This window comes from Bufo bufo, chromosome 2 (genome assembly GCF_905171765.1).
Source record: "Bufo bufo chromosome 2, aBufBuf1.1, whole genome shotgun sequence".
Taxonomy (NCBI): Eukaryota; Metazoa; Chordata; class Amphibia; order Anura; family Bufonidae; genus Bufo; species Bufo bufo.
In genome coordinates, this window is record NC_053390.1 from 53,402,353 (window position 1) to 53,423,546 (window position 21,194).

Genomic DNA, 21,194 nt, shown 5'->3' on the forward strand with positions numbered 1-21,194 from the left:
TTTAATTTTCCGTTCATATAAGCCATATGAAGATTTATCATTTGTGGGATAAGTTGTATTTTTTAAGGGCACCATTTAATTTATGATGTCTGTTATTGAAAAATAGGAAAAAAAAATCTTTGTGGGATTAAATTGAAGGAAAAAAAACAAAACTATTTTGCCAAGGTTTTTGGAGTTTTGACATCACGGCATTCACTGTACGCTAAAAATTACATGATGGCCTTATTCTGAAGCTCAATACTATTACGGTGATACCAAACTTGTATAGTTTTTTTTTGTTTTGGGGGAAAGGTGACAAAAAAACAGCAAATTATTTGTTTTTCATTTTCTTCTGTTACAGCGTTCACCACACAGGAATTTATTTTTAATATTTTAATAGTTAAGACACTTTCAGACATTGATATGTTTATTTATTTATTTATTTTTTAATAGTAATAACATTTAACCCCTTTAGGGGGCTAAAACTAGGGATTTTTTGATTCCCTGTCCCATTCACCCTAATAGAGATTCTATTAGGGTGAATAGGATTTTGACACGCATCCAGTCTGCCATGTTAACTGATCGGAGCCCCACACTGCCGGGGCTCTGATCGGAGGGCAGAGGTAGCCGCATCCTTCTGCCTAACCTCACAGATGCCGCTGTGTTGATCGCGGCATTTAAAGGGGTTAAACGACTGGGTTCGGCGTGATCGCCGTTCCCCGTCATTGTGGCCTGGTGCCTGCTGTATTACACTGCCGGCACCTGTCATGTTTGCAGCGGGCTCACCGCAGCAGCCAGCTCCATACATAAGGGGCTAATACCCTAAAGGGGTCACAGCATATGTCAAGGAGGGTTTCCCATTTATTAGCTAGACAGATCCACCAACCAGTGGCTCCACGGCTCCAGAGGTCACCGATTTTATTTGAATGGCCAGTACGGTGCCATGGCAAAGAAAAAAGCTACTGCCAAACAGCTTCCCTCAGCACATAAGGTATCTAAACCCCGACAGGTGGTGATCAGCTGAAGGGGGGCTCACCTTCAATTTAAAGGGGGCTGTATGGATGAGACGCTCCCTAGTTTTTTACACACTGGGTGGCGTCATTGATACTAATTTTTTTTATCCTTTGAACACTTGAGGGTTAAGAATAGGAAGACGTCTGGTTCGGGCATCACTGGTGAGTAGATGTAAAAAATTCACATCCGTGTTCCCTTCTTTCAGCTCGAGTCATGTGGGACTTAATTATCCTGCTGTGGCAAACGATGTGCGGCATGGCAATTAGGAAAGCAAGCTATGCGAGGCTTACTTAACGATTCGCCGCAATAAAAAAAGAAAACGCTGGAATCGGTGGTGAAATCTGCAGGGACCACGGATTCACATGAAAGTTAGAGCTCAACTCAAACAGATCCTACAGTGCAAACATCTTCTTCTAAAGGGAAACTCCACACAAAACCGCACATTCAGTTTGGGGAGGGGTCCTCCTACTCCCCCTCCCCAGGCATATCCCTGCTGCTGGAGGTGGGAAGTTGTGGTCGCCATGATCTCCATTTCCAATCACTGCATTTCTTGAGTGATTTAAAGGCTATGTACACCGCCAATTAGGCAAGGTGAGTCGATTGGCTCGGGCGGTGCTGCCCTGGAGATAAGTGGGGGGCGGTGGCCTAGGCAGGGCCTTGGGAAATGAGCGCTTCCATTGTGGAAGCGCTCATCTCTCTACACTGTGTACAGAATTATTAGGCAAATGAGTATTTTGACCACATCATCCTCTTTATGCATGTTGTCTTACTCCAAGCTGTATAGGCTCGAAAGCCTACTACCAATTAAGCATATTAGGTGATGTGCATCTCTGTAATGAGAAGGGGTGTGGTCTAATGACATCAACACCCTATATCAGGTGTGCATAATTATTAGGCAACTTCCTTTCCTTTGGCAAAATGGGTCAAAAGAAGGACTTGACAGGCTCAGAAAAGTCAAAAATAGTGAGATATCTTGCAGAGGGATGCAGCACTCTTAAAATTGCAAAGCTTCTGAGGCGTGATCATCGAACAATCAAGCGTTTCATTCAAAATAGTCAACAGGGTCGCAAGAAGCGTGTGGAAAAACCAAGGCGCAAAATAACTGCCCATGAACTGAGAAAAGTCAAGCGTGCAGCTGCCAAGATGCCACTTGCCACCAGTTTGGCCATATTTCAGAGCTGCAACATCACTGGAGTGCCCAAAAGCACAAGGTGTGCAATACTCAGAGACATGGCCAAGGTAAGAAAGGCTGAAAGACGACCACCACTGAACAAGACACACAAGCTGAAACGTCAAGACTGGGCCAAGAAATATCTCAAGACTGATTTTTCTAAGGTTTTATGGACTGATGAAATGAGAGTGAGTCTTGATGGGCCAGATGGATGGGCCCGTGGCTGGATTGGTAAAGGGCAGAGAGCTCCAGTCCGACTCAGACGCCAGCAAGGTGGAGTACTGGTTTGGGCTGGTATCATCAAAGATGAGCTTGTGGGGCCTTTTCGGGTTGAGGATGGAGTCAAGCTCAACTCCCAGTCCTACTGCCAGTTTCTGGAAGACACCTTCTTCAAGCAGTGGTACAGGAAGAAGTCTGCATCCTTCAAGAAAAACATGATTTTCATGCAGGACAATGCTCCATCACATGCGTCCAAGTACTCCACAGCGTGGCTGGCAAGAAAGGGTAATAAAAAAAAAAAAATCTAATGACATGGCCTCCTTGTTCACCTGATCTGAACCCCATTGAGAACCTGTGGTCCATCATCAAATGTGAGATTTACAAGGAGGGAAAACAGTACACCTCTCTGAACAGTGTCTGGGAGGCTGTGGTTGCTGCTGCACGCAATGTTGATGGTGAACAGATCAAAACACTGACAGAATCCATGGATGCCAGGCTTTTGAGTGTCCTTGCAAAGAAAGGTGGCTATATTGGTCACTGATTTGTTTTTGTTTTGTTTTTGAATGTCAGAAATGTATATTTGTGAATGTTGAGATGTTATATTGGTTTCACTGGTAAAAATAAATAATTGAAATGGGTATATATTTGTTTTTTGTTAAGTTCCCTACTAATTATGCACAGTAATAGTCACCTGCACACACAGATATCCCCCTAAAATAGCTAAAACTAAAAACAAACTAAAAACTACTTCCAAAAATATTCAGCTTTGATATTAATGAGTTTTTTGGGTTCATTGAGAACATGGTTGTTGTTCAATAATAAAATTAATCCTCAAAAATACAACTTGCCTAATAATTCTGCACTCCCTGTATATGCAACAGTATCGCCGTCCTCAGGACAGTGATACCTCTGGATGCTATCGCGGGGCAGGGGAGAGGCGTCTCTCTTTCCTGTTCCTCTGATAGGCTGTAGGCCTGAAGCCTATCAGAGGCCTGACACAGGCGGCGCAATGACGTCATTATCATCGCGCCACCAGAGCCGGGCAGCATACAGCGTGGGACACATCGCATTACTGCCAGAAGCATAGAGGCAAGTATTAGTGTTTATTTTTTTTATTTGGCACAATGCAGGAGAGGAGCGATATGGGGGCATCTAGGGGCACTTAGAAGGGGCATTTTAACTGGCACATTATGGGGGGCACTATGAGGAATGGAGGACAGAAGCACTATGGAGGCATCAACTAAGGGCACTAAGAAGGGGCATTTATACTGGCAGACGCTATGGGGGCATCTTATACTGGCATATATTATGGGGAACACTATGGGGGCATCTACTGGGGGCACTATATAGGGCCATTTTATACTGGCACACATTATGGGGGACACTGAGGGCATCTACTGGGGCACAATATAGGGCCATTTTATACTGGCATATTATGGGGGCACTATGGAGGAGGGGGGAAAACAGCACTAAGGGGGCATCTACTGCGGGCACTATATAAGGGTATTTTATACTGGCACATTATGGGGACACTATGGGCAAGGGCGGAGAGGAGCACTATGGGGGTACTTACCGGGGCATTATATAGGGGTATTTTATATTGGCACATTATGGGGGGCACTATGGGGAAAGGGGGAGATGAGCAATATGTTGGCATTTTATAGGGTTATGTTATACTGACACACATTATGAGGGCACTATGGGGACATTAGCTCAACTGGAGGCACTAAGAGGGGCACACAGAACAGGGACATTTTTGTACTAGTGCACATTATAAGGGGGCATTTTCTGTACTGGTGCTCATTTTACTCATTTTTCTACTGTTACATTCGAAGGAGAATTATTACCACTATGTGGAACATGATTACTAATATGGGCACTATGGGAGCATTATTATTTCTGGGGCACAGTGCAGACATGTTGGGGTCCTGTAGGAGCACTATTACTACCAAGTGCTCTCTGGCAGAGAATTATTACTATTGGTCGGACTTTGGGGAGCACTATTACTGTGGGGGCACCCTGGTACAGTATCAGCTTACCACAATTATTTTTGGGGGACATTATGTTTACACTATTAGTATCGGGGACACTATTTGCTGGGCATAATTATTTTTTAGGACACTGTGTGCCAAAAATTATTGAAGAAGGCACTATCTGCATGGTACTAGTATTATCAAGAAGTTAATCTCTTTCTGCAGTATAATATTGGGGAGCACAGCGGGCACAGTATTGGGGGTGGCATGATGATTTGTCCAGAAGGTGGGAGGATGATGAAAAAGTAGGAAACTAAGATGTCTGTCAAACTGCAGAGACAAGAGATGGCTGAAAGAAATCATCATGGCGGTCTGGTCTGAATAGAGAAGATGAGGACAGAAGATCTACATCAGAGGAGACATCACTGGATGTAAGAAGTATGTGGCGCTGTATTACCCTGTATGTTCTGTAGTGATCTATGTAATGTTAGGAGGGAAGGGGTTAGTTTGAGTATTTGGTATAGGGATTGGGGAAGGAAGGGGGGGGGGATGTGCTATTTTAATTTTTGCCTTATGCAGCAGAAAGGTTAGGTGCACCCCTGCTAATAACCTTTATCTCAAAATTACTAAAAGGTCATAAACATTGAAGGTACCTTAAACACGAGACGATTATCATGTAAATTATCATTAAATTGAGTGAAACTGCACGATTATCAAGCAGTGTAAAAACAATGAACAATAGAGCGACAACCAACAATTGGTGGATTTCTCTTTGGTTTCATCATTTGTTTGGGCACAAAAATCATTGACGATTTCATGCCTGTAAACAGGAATCGTTCACCGCACGCACGATAACAAACGATTCATTTATGCACAACACCATGAAACACAATGCAACTGTCTGCTTTACAAACTATGGAATATGCGATCGAAATTACGATTACCAAAAAATGGCGCGTCTAAAGGTAATTGTTCACTACACCAAGAAACGACTCGTTTGTGGCTCAATCGTACTCATCATCACCTCATGTAAAGGGACCTTTATTTAAGCCACATTGTTATCAGTAAGATAAGGATTGAGCTATAATAAGTGTTTAGGAGGTCAGAGATCAGGGATAAGGAGCCGTCAGCTGAGCTGCCTGATGGAACAGAGTGAAGACAGACAGTCCGCTACTAGAGAATCTCAAGGTTGTACAGAGAAAAGGGCTCAACATTTTTAATAAAGACCAATTGACAAAGTGATTTTTAGCTCAAAATGAGTATGATGCAATAGTAAAAAAAGAATTGCCCCCAAAAGTGTACATAGCATTTAATTTAAATTCATCCTTTTTCACTATCCGCCTTCCTAGAGTCATAACTTTTTTATTTTTCCTTTCACATAGCCTTATGAGGGCTTATTTTTATTTATTTTTAACGGAATTCACTATGCGGTAAAACCTGTTACTAGTGCTGCAGCTATCGACTATTTTTGTAATCGAGTATTCTATTGATTAATCCAATGATTAATTGAGTACTCTAATAACAAAAAACTAATTAAAAGAATGTTTTTCTTTATAAAAACTCATCAGCCCCCTCCGTGCCATCAGCTGCCCCCTCCGTGCCATCAGCTTCCCCCCCAGTACCATCAGCTTCTCCCCAGTGCCATCAGCTTCCCCCCCAGTACCATCAGCTTCCCCCCCGTGCCACCAGCTGCCACCCCAGTGCCATCAGCTGCCACTCCAGTGCCATCAGCTGCCACCCCAGTGCCATCAGCTGCCCCCTCAGTGCCATCAGCTGCCCCCTCAGTGCCACCAGCTGCCCCCTCAGTGCCATCAGCTGCCATCCAGTGCCATCAGCTGCCCCCTCAGTGCCATCAGCTGCCCTCCCGTGCTACCAGATTCCCTCCCAGTGCCACCAGCTGCCCCCTAGTGCCACCAGCTGCCACTCCAGTGCCATCAGCTTCCCCCCAGTGACACCATCTTGCCCCCCAGTGCCACCAGCTCCCCCCCCCAGTGCCACCAGCTGCCCCCAGCTTGCCCCCCAGTGCCACCAGCTGCCTCCCAGTGCCACCAGCTGCCTCCCAGTGCCACCAGCTGCCTCTCAGTGCCACCAGCTGCCTCCCAGTGCCACCAACTTGCCCCCCCAGTGCCACCAACTTGCCCCCCAGTGCCACCAGCTTGACCCCCCAATGCCACCAACTTGCCCCCCAGTGCCACCAGCTCCACCTCCTAGCCATGTCCCCAGCGCCGGTACTTACCTTTCCTGTAGGAGCGCTGCTCCACAGCATCTCCATCTTCTTCTCTGCGCGCTGCACTGCCGTCCTGACGTCACACAGCATCGGGTCATAGTGCGCGCTTATGTGCACTATGACCTGATGATGTGTCAGGATACAGTGCAGAGCGGTACGGGCCGGCAGGTGACCATGGAGCGGTGAGTAATAGCAAGCGCTTCACTCCCGCTCCGTGGTCACATGAAAAACGAATCCTCGATGCAAAAAATTAGCATCAATGATTTTTTTGTGTCGAATTACTCGATTCAATAGAGTAATCGTTTCAGCCCTACCTGTTACCTTCATTTTCCAGGTCAGTATGATTACAACTACCGGTATACCACACTTGTATAGTTTTTCTTGTGTTTTAATACTGAATAAAAAATTTAATCCTTGAAAAAAAAATCATTAGATTGCCCATTGTATTCACTGATGGCTATATAGCCATCATTTAACCCTTTATTTTCAATATTACAATACTGTGCTGCCACCTAGTGGCCTGTATAGGTATATTCCACTAATAGCTGCCTATTCCGGACTGCTCAGATGCCGTGTTCACATTTGACCACGGCATCTGAGGGGTGAAATGTATGCGATCAACCTTATGGCTGATCACAAACATGTGCCGCGGGTCTCTGCTGTTTGAAACAGCAGAAACCGGGTGGTTATGGGGCCCGCTGCACTTGCGAGTGGGCATCAAGTTTAAAGACATGACTTCCGCCATACATGTACGGCGGAGGTCGCAAAGGGAAAGTTATCAGAAAATTATGTTGCTGTTTTTTTTAATTATTTTTATGTGACTATGCACTGTCTTCACACTGCCCACAAGAGCAGTCACAATAGGCCAGTACACACCCTAGTGCTCATTTATTAGGTTTTCTGTATTAACTGGGACAGAATGAGCAGAGTCATCTCATCATTACAGGATGCTCTGTTGTGCTTCTAGAGGACTAAATAATTCAGGACAGTAACACTGTGCACCTTGCACATAGACAGAGCTTTGAATGCAGCACCCCTGTTACATCCGTGTATGCTCCATCACATAGATTGCCATTCATTGCAGCTGCCATAAAGCACACACTCTGTGTCTATAGAGACAATACAGGAAGGAAGTGTGTGTCTCCAATATGGCCACTCCCAAAGAAATTTCTAATATCAAAAAGAAAAAAAAAATAGCTACATTTCTAAACAGAACAAACACATAATTCTACAGACTAAGGCCTCATGCACACGACCGTTGTTTTATTCCGTGTACGTTGTGCCGTTTTTCGTGATTTTCTGCGGACCCATTGACTCTCAATGGGTCCGTTGAAAACTCGGCTAATGCACCGTTTGCCATCCGCGTCCGTGATCCGTGTTTCCTATCCGTCAAAAAAATATAACCTGTCCTATAATTTTTTCGCGGAAAACGGTTCGCGGACCTATTCAATTCAATGGGACCGCTAAAAAACGTGGAGGCACACAAGATTGTCATCCGCGTCAGTTTTTTTCCTATCATTTGCATGGCAAACTTGTCTTAGACTTTTTTTTACTTTCCTTTATGTCTGGTGGTCCTCCAAAAATAAAGGAAGACACACGGAAACAAAAACGGACACGGATCACGGAACAACGGAACCCCATTTTGCGGAACGGAACACAACAAAAGGCCAAAGGCTACTTTCACACTTGCGGCAGTGTGATCTGGCGGGCAGTTCCGTCGATCTGCCGCTGACTGAAAGCATTTGTGAGATGGTCCGGATGCGGATCCGTCTCACAAATGCATTGCAAGGACGGATCCGTCTCTCCGCTTGTCATGCGGACAGACGGATCCATCTTGTATCTTTTTTCACATTTTTACCGGTCTGCGCATGTGCAGGCCGGAAGGACGGATCCGGCATTCCGGTATTTTGAATGCCGAATCCGGCACTAATACATTCCTATGGGAAAAAATGCCGGATCCGGCATTCAGGCAAGTCTTCAGTTTTTTTCGCCGGAGATAAAACCGTAGCACGCTGCGGTTTTATCTTTTGCCTGATCAGTCAAAACGACTGAACTGAAGACATCCTGATGCATCCTGAACGGATTACTCTCCATTCAGAATGCATGGGGATAAAACTGATCAGTTCTTTTCTGGTATAAAGCCCCTGTGACGGAACTCTATGCCGGAAAAGAAAAACGCTAGTGTGAAAGTACCCTAAGGCCTCATGCACACGAACGTATTTTCTTTCCGTGTCCGTTCCATTTTTTGCAGACTGTATGCGGAACCATTCACTTTAATGGGTCCGCAAAAAAACGGAAGTTACTCCATGTGCATTCCGTTTCCGTATGTCCGTATTTCCGTTCCGCAAAACAATAGAACATGTCCTATTATTGTCTGCATTACAGACCAGGATAGTACTGTTCTATGAAGGGCCAGCTGCTCCGTTCCGCAAAATACGGAATGCACACGGATGCCATCCGTTTTTTTTTGCGGACCGCAAAATACATATGGTTGTGTGCATGAGCCCTAAGGGCTCGTTCATACAAACATTTTTACGGCCGTATACGGGCCGTTTCCGTATTTCCGTTTTTCCGTTTTTCCGTTCAAAGATAGAACATGTCCTATTATTGCCCGCAAATCACGTTCCATTGCTCCATTCAGTCAATGGGTCCGCAAAAAAAAACTGTATGTACGGAATGTACTCCATATGTCTTCCGTATCCGTTCTGTTTTTGCGGAACCATCTATTGGAAATGTTATGCCCAGCCCAATTTTTTCTATGTAATTACTGTAAACTGTATATGCCATACGGAAAAATAGAACGGAAAAACGGAATGGAACCGGAAACACAACTGAAACGAAAAACGGATCCATTAAAAACAGCCCGCAAAACACTTAAAAAGCCATATGGTCGTGTGAAAAAGCCCTGAGGCCTCTTGCACACGAAAGTTTTTTTTTCCCGTTTCCGTTCCGTTTTTTTGCGTTCCGTATATGGCCCTTATACGGAACCATTCATTTCAATGGGTCCGCAAAAAAACTGAAGGTACTCTGTATGCATTCCGTTTCCGTATTTCCGTTTATCAGTTCCGTTCAAAGATAGAACATGTCCTATTATTGTCCGCATTACAGACAAGGATAGGACTGTTCTATTAGGGGCCAGATGTTCCATTCTGCAAAAAACTGAATGCACACAGATGTCATCCGTATTTCGCGGACCGCAAAATACTGAAAAAGACATACGGTCGTGTGTAAGAGGCCTAAGGGCTCGTTCACACGAACGTGTGAAGCCCGTGCTGTGGACCGCAAATTGCAGTCCGCAATGCATGGGCACCGTCCGTGGGGCAGGTGCATGGGGATCGCAGACCCATTCACTTGAATGGGTCCGCGATCCTTCCGTTCTGCAAAAAGTTAGAGCAAGTTCTATCTTTTTGCGGTGCGGAAGCATGGAACAGAACCCCAGAAAGCACTCCGTAGTGGTTCCGTAGTGTTCCGTTCCGTGCTTCCGTTCCACATCTCTGCATCCGTGATGCGGAATGGCCGCGGAATGATGCCCGTGTATTGCGGATTCGCAAATGCGGTCCGCAATACGGCAACGGGTAGCACACGTTCGTGTGAACGAGCCGTAATCTAATAAATGAAACATTAATGAAGTGGGCGGGGCCGGAGCGTGACTGACTGAGTGACCGGAGTCCGGCTTAATGAAATTCAGTGACTGCGCCGGGCCCCGCCGCAGCGGCAGTTTACAACCTCCAGGCTCCCTCTCCCCCGAGATGGAGCTTCTGACTGTACTGTCCTGATAACAGTGTCATCCTTAGATCCTCCAACAGTGTGTTATCCACAGATCCCCTATAACAGTGTGTCATCCACAGATCCCCCATAACAGTGTGTCATCCACAGATCCCCCATAACAGTGTGTCATCCACAGATCCCCCATAACAGTGTCATCCACAGATCCCCCATAACAGTGTGTCATCCACAGATCCCCCATAACAGTTTGTCATTCACAGATCCCCCATAACAGTTTGTCATCCACAGATCCCCCATAACAGTGTGTCATCCACAGATCCCCCATAACAGTGTGTCATCCACAGATCCCCCATAACACTGTGTCATCCACAGATCCCCCATAACAGTTTGTCATTCACAGATCCCCCATAACAGTTTGTCATCCACAGATCCCCCATAACAGTGTGTCATCCACAGATCCCCCATAACAGTGTGTCATCCACAGATCCCCCATAACAGTGTCATCCACAGATCCCCCATAACAGTTTGTCATCCACAGATCCCCCATAAGTGTGTCATCCACAGATCCCCCATAACAGTGTGTCATCCACAGATCCCCCATAACAGTGTGTCATCCACAGATCCCCCATAACAGTGTGTCATCCACAGATCCCCCATAACAGTGTGTCATCCACAGATCCCCCATAACAGTGTGTTATCCACAGTTTCCCCATGACAGTGTCATCCACAGATTCCCCCATAACAGTGTCATCCACAGACTCCACCATAACAGTGTCTTCCACAGATCCTCCATAAGGGCTCATGCACACAACCGTATGCCCTCCGAGACATACGGTCCGTGAGCGGTCCATATGTCCTGGAGCGGCTTACATCGTGCACACGGGAGCGCACAGCATCATAGTAAACTATGATGCTGTGCGATCCCATGCGCACAATGTATGCCGCTCCGGGACATATGGCCCGCTCACGGACCGTATGTCTCGGAGGGCATACGGTCGTGTGCATGAGCCCTAACAGTGTGTCATCCACAGATTCCCCATAACAGTGTCATCCACAGAACATCCCTCATAACAGTGTCATCCACAGATTCCCCTATAACAGTGTCATCCACAGATCCCTCATAACTATGTGTCATCCACAGATCCCCCCATAACAGTGTCCTCCACAGTTTCCCCATAACAGTGTGTCATCCACAGATCCCCCCATAACAGTGTCATCCACAGATTCCCCATAACAGTGTATCATCCCCAGATCCCCCATAACAGTGTTATCCACAGATCCCCCATAACAGTGTGTCATCCGCAGATCCCCCATAACAGTGTCACCCGCTGATCCCCCATAACAGTGTATCATCCACAGATACCCCATAACAGTGTGTTATCCACAGATCCCCCATAACAGTGTGTCATCCACAGATCCCCCATAATAGTGTGTCATCCAAAGATCCCCCATAATAATGTGTCATCCAAAGATCCCCCATAATAGTGTGTCATCCACAGATCCCCCATAATAGTGTGTCATCCACAGATCCCCCATAACAGTGTCATCCACAGATCCTCCATAACAGCTTCATCCACAGATCCTCCATAACAGCATGTCATTCACAGATCCCTCATAAGTGTCATCCACAGATCCCCCATAACAGTGTCATCCACAGATCCCCCATAACAGAGTCATCCACAGATCCCCCATAACAGAGTCATCCACAGATCCCCCATAACAGTGTCATCCACAGATCCCCCATAACAGTGTCATCCACAGATCCCCCATAACAGTGTCATCCACAGATCCCCCATAACAGTGTCATCCACAGATCCCCCATAACAGTGTCATCCACAGATCCCCCATAACAGTGTCATCCACAGATCCCCCATAACAGTGTCATCCACAGATCCCTCATAACAGTGTCATCCACAGATCCCCCATAACAGTGTCATCCACAGATCCCCATAACAGTGTCATCCACAGATCCCCCATAACAGTGTCATCCACAGATCCCCCATAACAGTGTCATCCACAGATCCCCCATAATAGTGTCATCCACAGATCCCCCATAACAGTGTCATCCACAGATCCCCCATAACAGTGTCATCCACAGATCCCCCATAAGTGTCATCCACAGATCCCCTCATAGCAATGTGTCATCCACAGATCCCCCATAACAGTGTCATCCGCAGATTCCCCCATTAGTTCAAAACCCACCAAAAGCACACCATTTGGTTCAAAATATATATGTTTTATAAATTTCCTTCTCAAAAACCTAGGTGCGTTTTATCATCAGGTGCGTCTTATAAAGTGAAAAATATTGTATATACTTGAATAGGAAGGAGACGTCCCAGAGAAGTGAATGGGACAGCTTCTTGTAGTTACACTGCTCACTGCTGCGATGTCCACGGCGAGCAGGTAAACAATGAAGAGAAGGCTGCGCTGGCACAGAGGGCGCCTTCTCTTCAACCAGCTGATCAGCGGGGGTGCCGGGTGTCTGACCCCCGCCGATTTGATATTCATGACCTATCCTGAGGATAGGTCATCAATAAAAAGAACTGGACAATCCCTTTAAGGAAAGCACTGGATTAGCTGTAATGAACCTATATATAAATTTACTCACCTGCAAAAAGCATCCGCCCCGTCAGCATTTCCGCTAATATGCACCCGGCCGCCCACATGTCAATGGCTTTGGTATAGTTATTAGGTGAGAGGAGAAGTCGAGGAGATCGATACCACTTTGTCACCAGCCCTTCCGAGAGATAACCCTGGAAGAAAATGGAATAGAAATATTTAAAGGGTAAGTGGATTTATTTAAGATAAGATAGAATGTACAGTGTGGCCCTCCAGAAGCTGCACCTGCTGTTTTCTATGGTAATTTGTCTTCATAGGAGGTGGTGGTGTTGTCTAACCCCCTGTGAACCTCCCACCTTGATTGTCAAGGCCTCTCCATTAGGCTACTTTCACACTAGCGTTTTAGTTTTCCCAGTATTGAGATCCGTCATAGGGGCTCAATACCGGAAAAAAAAACGCTTCCGTTTTGTCCCCATTCCTTGTCAATGGGGACAAAATTGAACTCAACAGAACAGAATGCTCCAAAATGCATTCCGTTCCGTTTAGTTGCGTTCCCATACCGGAGAGCCTGCTGGATCCAGAAAAAACGCTAGTGTCAAAGTAGCCTTAGACATAAAACTGCCTAAAAAGATAACAAAAAAACGAAACCACTGATACTCAATAAGATTCTGCAGCCTGAATAAAGTAGGGAGTGCTCTATGCCTACAGTCCTTTCTCATTCTATATTACGGTTTACATATTGAATTCATCTGAATAAAAAGTTGAGCCAGTTTATAAATACTTTACATAACTTATCCTGTATTATACTCCAGAGCTGCACTCACTATTCTGCTGGTGGAGTCACTGTGTACATACATTACTTATCCTGTACTGAACCTAAATTACACCCTGTATTATACTCCAGAGCTGCACTCACTATTCTGCTGGTGGAGTCACTGTGTACATACATTACATTACTTATCCTGTACTGATCCTGAGTTACATCCTGTATTATACTCCAGAGCTGCACTCACTATTCTGCTGGTGGAGTCACTGTGTACATACATTACTTATCCTGTACTGAACCTAAATTACACCCTGTATTATACTCCAGAGCTGCACTCACTATTCTGCTGGTGGAGTCACTGTGTACATACATTACTTATCCTGTACTGATCCTGAGTTACATCCTGTATTATACTCCAGAGCTGCACTCACTATTCTGCTGGTGGGGTCACTGTGTACATACATTACTTATCCTTTACTGATCCTGAAGTTACATCCTGTATTAAACTCCAGAGCTGCACTCACTATTCTGCTGGTGAAGTCACTGTGTACATACATTACTTATCCTGTACTGATCCTGAGTTACATCCTGTATTATACTCTAGAGCTGCACTCACTATTCTGCTGGTGGAGTCACTGTGCACATACATTACTTATCCTGTACTGATCCTGAGTTACATCCTGTATTATACTCCAGAGCTGCACTCACTATTCTTCTGGTGAAGTCACTATGTACATACATTACTTATCCTGTACTGATCCTGAGTTACATCCTGTGTTACACTCTAGAGCTGCACTCACTATTCTGCTGGTGGAGTCACTATGTACATACATTACTTATCCTGTACTGATCCTGAGTTCCATCCTATATTATACTCCACACAAACGTTTTTTGTTTTTTTTCCGTTTACGTTCCTTTTTTTTGCGTTCTGTATACGGACTGTTTACGGAAAAAATAATTTCAATGGATCCGGAAATAAAAACGGAAGGTACTCCGTATGACTTCCGTTTCCGTATTTTCGTTCCGTTCAAAGATAGAACATGTCCTATTATTGTCCGCATAACAGACAAGGAAAGTACTGTTCTATCATGGGTCAACTATTCCGTTCCGCAAAAAACTGAAAAAGCCATTCTTGCACACAAACGTATTTTCATTCCGTTTCCATTCCGTTTTTTTTTGAGGACCGTATACAGAACCATTCATTTCAATGGGTCCACAAAAAAAAACGGAAGTTACTCCATGTGCTTTCCGTTTCCGTATTTCTGTATTTCCGTTCTGCAAAAAAATAGAACATGTCCTATTATTGTCCACATTACGGATAAGGATAGGACTGTTCTATGAAGGGCCAGCTGTTCTGTTCCGCAAAATACGGAATGCACACGGATGTCATCCGTATTTTTGCCCTTAGTAAAATGAGCTAATAACTCTAAATCACTGAACATCAGAGACATTGCAAAACAAGCAAAGTACAGAAGGTGATCTTGTGCCTCCTCTTATCTGAGACCTTTGTCTCAGATGACAAAAAGAAAAGTCTACCGCCATCCGGTAAGAAGTACAGTATGTCGTCTTGAAGTCAGTCTATGAAACGATCCAACCTGAGGATATATTTTTTTATTTCAGTATTATATGGAGGAATTGCATTCACGGCTACATTATTCCAGAAACAGCACCACACTTGTCTACAGGTTGTGTCCGGTATTGCAGCTGAGCCCCATCGAAGTGAATAGGTCTGAGCTGCAATACCACAAACAACCTGTAGACAGGTGTGGTGCTGTTTCTGGAAGGAGTAAAGGGGTTGCCCCAAGAAAAATATTCTACATTTTTCAAACCAGCACCTGGATCTGAATACTTTTGCAATTGCATGTCATTAAAAATGTATTATAGCCACTGAGTTATTCACTGAAATCTATCTGTACAGCGCCACCTGCTGTTTGCTCTTTTTTGTAATTTCTCTGTCCTGCTCACGGAGACGGAAGCACATGCTCAGTTCCATCCTTCAACTGCAGCAGATAGGACACGCCCCCTGAGAAAGGACACGCCCCCTGAGAAAGGACACACCTCATGAGAAAGGACATTCCCCCTGAGAAAGGACACACCTCATGAGAAAGGACACGCCCCCTGAGAAAGGACACACCTCGTGAGAAAGGACACGCCCCCTGAGCTAACAGCTTGAAATAAATCATAAATCTAACACAGCAATTGCAGCAATTAATGGGGAGATCTCTGGATCCATGGGAGGTACAGGGCTGGTTCTAGCTTTGTTAGAGAGAGGTTGTCATGTACTATATATGATGTCTGGTTTTAATTTTTTACATTACTCCTTTAAGAAAACATGGCTACTTTAGTCCAGAAAAAGCGCCACAGCTGTCCACAGGTTGTGACTGGTACTGCAGCTCAGCCTCACTGAACTGCATGGGGCTGAGCTGAAATACCACAAACAACCTGTGGACAGGTGTGGCGCTGTTTCTGGAAGAAAGAAGCCTCTTTAACATTCCTAAGCCAAGCCCCATCTACCCTAAATTAAGTCTATAATCATATACCATGCAGCATAAGCAAAGGGCAATTATCCAGTACAGTCATGTGGCATGTACACCTACCACATGCTGAGAACCTAAGCTGTAGAAAACACTCCATCACCCAAATTTGGGGACTGATTGGCATCTAAGCTAGTAGGGTAACCCCATCTAAGATGTTCATGTGCCCTAATAGGATATAAGGAATTAGGGTGTCTTCCCCTTTAAGAAATTGCTCTAAAACTAAAGCAATATTACAATTTTCATCCCAAACCCCTGAAAAGTTTCCCCCCCCCCACCCCAATTGTTTCCCTTTCTCCCCACAGATGGTCAATGCTGATTTCATAATAGAGAGCGTTAACGTTCCTGCCGTAGTGACATTTCAATCCTTCCAATCCCCGTCTCTCCGGCGGCACGCAGCGCAAGTGGAACGCGCGATCTGGGAACAGATCCAAATGACGAGCTGACGGTTATCATTAGCACTGCTGAATCAGGCGCTGCACGAGAGCAGCAGAGTGTTATCGGATTAGTCTAATGTTTCCGGCGTCCTCTAGCGCAGATTTCATTTGCTGGCAGAAAATGAATGAATGAAAACAATCACGTTGCGGGACATTTTTACATTTTTTTATTCTACTTTTTGCTTTGTACTGATCATATCAGGGAAATGTGACAGGCGCCGGGCGCGAAATCATTCTTTTCTGACACTAGGATCATAATAATAATCTTTATTTATAGAGCGGCAACATATTCAGGTACAGAGAAGATCAGTCGTTGCAGAGTCGCAAACTAATTCGCCATTCGAACAATTGGAATGAAGAAACAAGAGGTAAAAGTGCTCGTTTCTTCCAGTGGTTCAGCCATCTTTTATAAAAATGGGTAAGTACACAAAAAATGGCAGGAAGCGGTCACCAGCTTGCAGGGCCGCACCTACCATGAGGCGCGTCTTTACAGCGCACTTAAAACTGTGGATGTTAGGAATTAACCGGATGCCCAACCTGCGGCCCTCCAGCTGTTGCAAAATTACAACTCCCAACATGCCCTGGTAGCTGTAGGCTGTCCAGGCATGATGGAAGTTGTAGTTTTGCAACAGCTGGAGGGCCGCAGGTTGGGCATTCCAGAGAACTGGTGCGGAAGGGAGTGAGCGGTTCGTGAAACCGTCCGTGCGGCTAAATATTGTCACACAGCCGGTATAAAAAAAAAAAAGAGACTTGTAACTATTTTTTCAACTAAAATTGGTCCATTAATAAATGACCCCCTTAATTTCTTATATTCCAGGAAGCCTGGTCATTGGTCCCCACATCCAAACACTAGGCCTTCCCTTGCTCTCCTGCCTTGCACTCTGCTACCCATCCATTTAACATCAAGGGCGCCCCAGCCAGCACCAGGTGGGGGACCCCCAAAGACCAGGATGTGCCCCAAGGAGAAGATGGGCTGTGCCCCTTCGCTCACTGCCTGGGCAGCCTGAGGGAGAGTTGGAGTAGCATCAGCCACCATGAGGACTATAACCACCCTCGTTGCCTCAGCCGCCACTCCCATCCTCTCCGTCTCATGCCTTCTCCTGTGGGTCGGCTCACACTCCTGTTTCCAGAGGCAGTAATCCTGTCCACAGCCAGTCCTGCTGAGAAGTGGGGACAGTTGTATCCAGTCTAGACAATGGTCCGAAATCTATACTGATACATTGTAGCAAACAAGCAGAGTTGTATCCAGTCTAGACAATGCTCTGTGAGCTAAACACAGCAGCCGCAGCTGCACAAATCTCTCTGCTAGTTTTCTACAATGTATCAGTCCGGAGTCCCAGCTGTTTAGCTCACAGAGCATTGTCTAGACTGGATACAGCTGTGCTGGTTTGTTACAATGTATCAGTCTGGAGTCCCGGCTGTTTACCTCACAGAGCATTGTCTACACTGGATACAGCTGTGCTGGTTTGTTACAATGTATCAGTCTGGAGTCCAGGCTGTGACGCTCACAGAGCATTGTCTAGACCGGATACAATTGTATCCACTTCTCAGCTGAGAGCAGGACTGGTTAGGACTCTTTCACACTTGCGTTGTCCGGATCCGGCGTGTACTCCACTTGCCGGAATTACACGCCGGATCCGGAAAAACGCAAGTGTACTGAAAGCATTTGAAGACGGAACCGTCTTCCAAATGCGTTCAGTGTTACTATGGCACCCAGGACGCTATTAAAGTCCTGGCTGCCATAGTAGTAGTGGGGAGCGGAGGAGCGGTATACTTACAGTCCGTGCGGCTCCCCGGGCGCTCCAGAGTGACGTCAGAGCGCCCCATGCGCATGGATGACGTGATCCATGTGATCACATGATCCATGAGCTTGGGGCGCCCTGACGTCACTCTGGAGCGCCCGGGGAGCCGCACGGACGGTAAGTACACTGCTCCCCCGCTCCCCGCTACACTTACCATGGCTGTCAGGACTTTAGCGTCCCGGCAGCCATGGTAACCACTCTGAAAAAGCTAAATGTCGGGTCCGGCAATGCGCCGAAACGACGTTTAGCTTAAGGCCGGATCCGGATCAATGCCTTTCAATGGGCATTAATTCCGGATCCGGCCTTGCGGCAAGTGTTCCGGATTTTTGGCCGGAGCAAAAAGCGCAGCATGCTGCGGTATTTTCTCCGGCCAAAAAACGTTCCGTTCCGGAACTGAAGACATCCTGATGCATCCTGAACGGATTTCTCTCCATTCAGAATGCATTAGGATAATCCTGATCAGGATTCTTCCGGCATAGAGCCCCGACGACGGAACTCTATGCCGGAAGACAAGAACGCAAGTGTGAAAGAGCCCTTATAGACAGGTTTACTGCCTCTGAATAGAGACAATAATTGTTTCATTCACTGACAGCAAACACATATCTGGGAAATGTTGAGGAACTGAAACATAATAAAGTCTATTAGAAAGCTGTAGAGCATTGCATTTATACAGGGATTATGCCTTGTTATAACAAGAAAATGCAGGCACCATTGGCTGATCCGTCTGGTAGCTCTTCAATGCCACCCCTTGGAGGTATAGCTTCCATATCTTGTACTGACATCACCACTTAGGGAGCATTCACACGACCGTGTTGGTTTTGCGGTCCGTAAATCACGGATCCGTGTGTTCCGTATGTCTTCAGTTATCTTTCCTTTTCCGTTCCGCAAGTCCGTATAATACGGACGTGGTGCTTCCGTGTGTCATCCGTTTTTCACGGTACGCAAAAAAACTGAAATGGGACTGAAATGGGGTTTCCTAGAATGTTTTCAGTCGAGGGGTCCGTTAAAAACGGATGGCACACGGATGCATTTCCATGTGCTATCCGTTTTTCACGGACCTAATGACTTTCTATGGGGCCACGGACCGTGATTTGCGGCCAAGTATAGGACATGTTCTAAAAAAAAAGGAACGGACACGGAACGGACAGCACACGGATGAGAATAAAAGGCATACCGCAATTTTCACGGACCCATAGAAATGAATGGGTCCGTGCATTGTCCGTCAAAATTGCGGAACGGACGCGGAACGGACACGGAAGAAAAACACGGTCGTGTGAATGCTCCCTTAGACTAAGGCCTAGTTCACACTAGCGTTAATATTTTCCAGTATTGAGATCCGTCACAGGGTCTCAATACCGGAAAAAAACGCTTCCATTTTGTCCCTATTCATTGTCAACGGGGACAAAACGTAACAGAACAGAACGGAGTGCTCCAAAATGCGTTCTGTTCCGTTCTCAAAGCAAACCGCAGCGTGCTATGTTAGAGATAATACAACCGGATCCGTTCATAACGGATGCAGACGGTTGTATTATCAGTAACGGAAGCGTTCTTGCTGAATCCAGTGTGAAGGTCGCCTTAGACATAAAACTGTCTGTAAAGATAACAACAAAACTGAACCACTGATCGTCAATGAGAAACGCTAGTGTGAAAGTAGCCTAATAAGATCACAAAATCATTTCCAGTCACGTGTGAGCGTTCATTGTACCGCACTGTGGTTTTAGCGTTCATTGTACCGCACTGTGGTTTTAGCGTTCATTGTACCGCACTGTGGTTTTAGTATATTATTAATATTTTGCACCCAATGCTACTATGGGGGAAGAGGATGATGCTGAAAAAAAAATGTTGCACCATTTAAAGGGGTTGTCCGGCCATATAGATTGATGACCTATCCTCCCTGCGAGCTCGGCTTTTCAGCGAAATACAAGTTCCCGCTCCATTCAAGTGAGTTGTAATTACACTACGCCGTCGCTACAGACGAGACGAAGCATAGTGTAATGACCAGGATGTGGCACTCGCATGGAGCGCAGCTGATCGGCGGGTGTGCCAGGTGTCAGACTGCCACCGATCAGATATTGATGACCTATCAATATATATGGCCGGACAACCCCTTTAACCAAGGGCCAAAACCTCCTTGTTCCTCCGATACTGGTATCAGAGCATAGTCATGTTGATTGAAGGGTGAAGAAGAAAAGCAGCAAAATCTTGTTAGAATTCACATGGACGCCCTTGAACGGCACATTCCCAGCAGATTTTATTTCATTCGCTTTCAGTAAGTATTTCTAAGCTGCCGTTGAATTGGGTGTTTGTGAGGAGTGAGGACCACTGGGGCCAACGCTGACCTCATCAATCAAGTGCAAAGCGTAATAAAAGCTGACTGTAGGGCACAGAGTGTCCGTAGTGACCAGCTGGGCAAACCACAATGCTCTATGAATGCAGATTGGCTGATATTTGTTCCGCAGTCATTGTCCAGACGAGCTGGCACTGGACCCTGAGTGCCCACAGCCAAGAGAACAGGACAACAAAGGCAATGCTTATGGGACCGTAGATGTTCCTGCATAACAAATGGAGGAACACTGGACAAGTAAACATGTTTGCACTCGTAATATTATGCGTTTTGGGCACAGGGCACTTGTAGACACTGAGTGTGCTGATGGATCAGGGACCAACTCACAATATATCAAAAGAAGAACTTGCCTTAAAACCAACACTTCCATACTGGAGACCAGCAACTATCCTTCTATAAAAAAAAAAAAACATATCCAGCCCTTCAACCTTTCACTTAGCTAT

General features: G+C 45.7%; 1 protein-coding gene across 5 annotated transcripts in view; it reads right to left on the bottom strand.

Moving 5' to 3' along the window:
• Positions 1-21,194, bottom strand: part of MAPK4 (mitogen-activated protein kinase 4) — a 129,527-nt gene that overhangs the window by 16,055 nt on the left and 92,278 nt on the right. For all 5 annotated transcript variants that reach the window (XM_040421091.1, XM_040421090.1, XM_040421087.1 and 2 more), the window contains one exon: positions 12,918-13,062. In XM_040421091.1, coding sequence (XP_040277025.1) covers positions 12,918-13,062 — 145 coding nt within the window. The remainder of the gene's footprint in view (positions 1-12,917; positions 13,063-21,194) is intronic.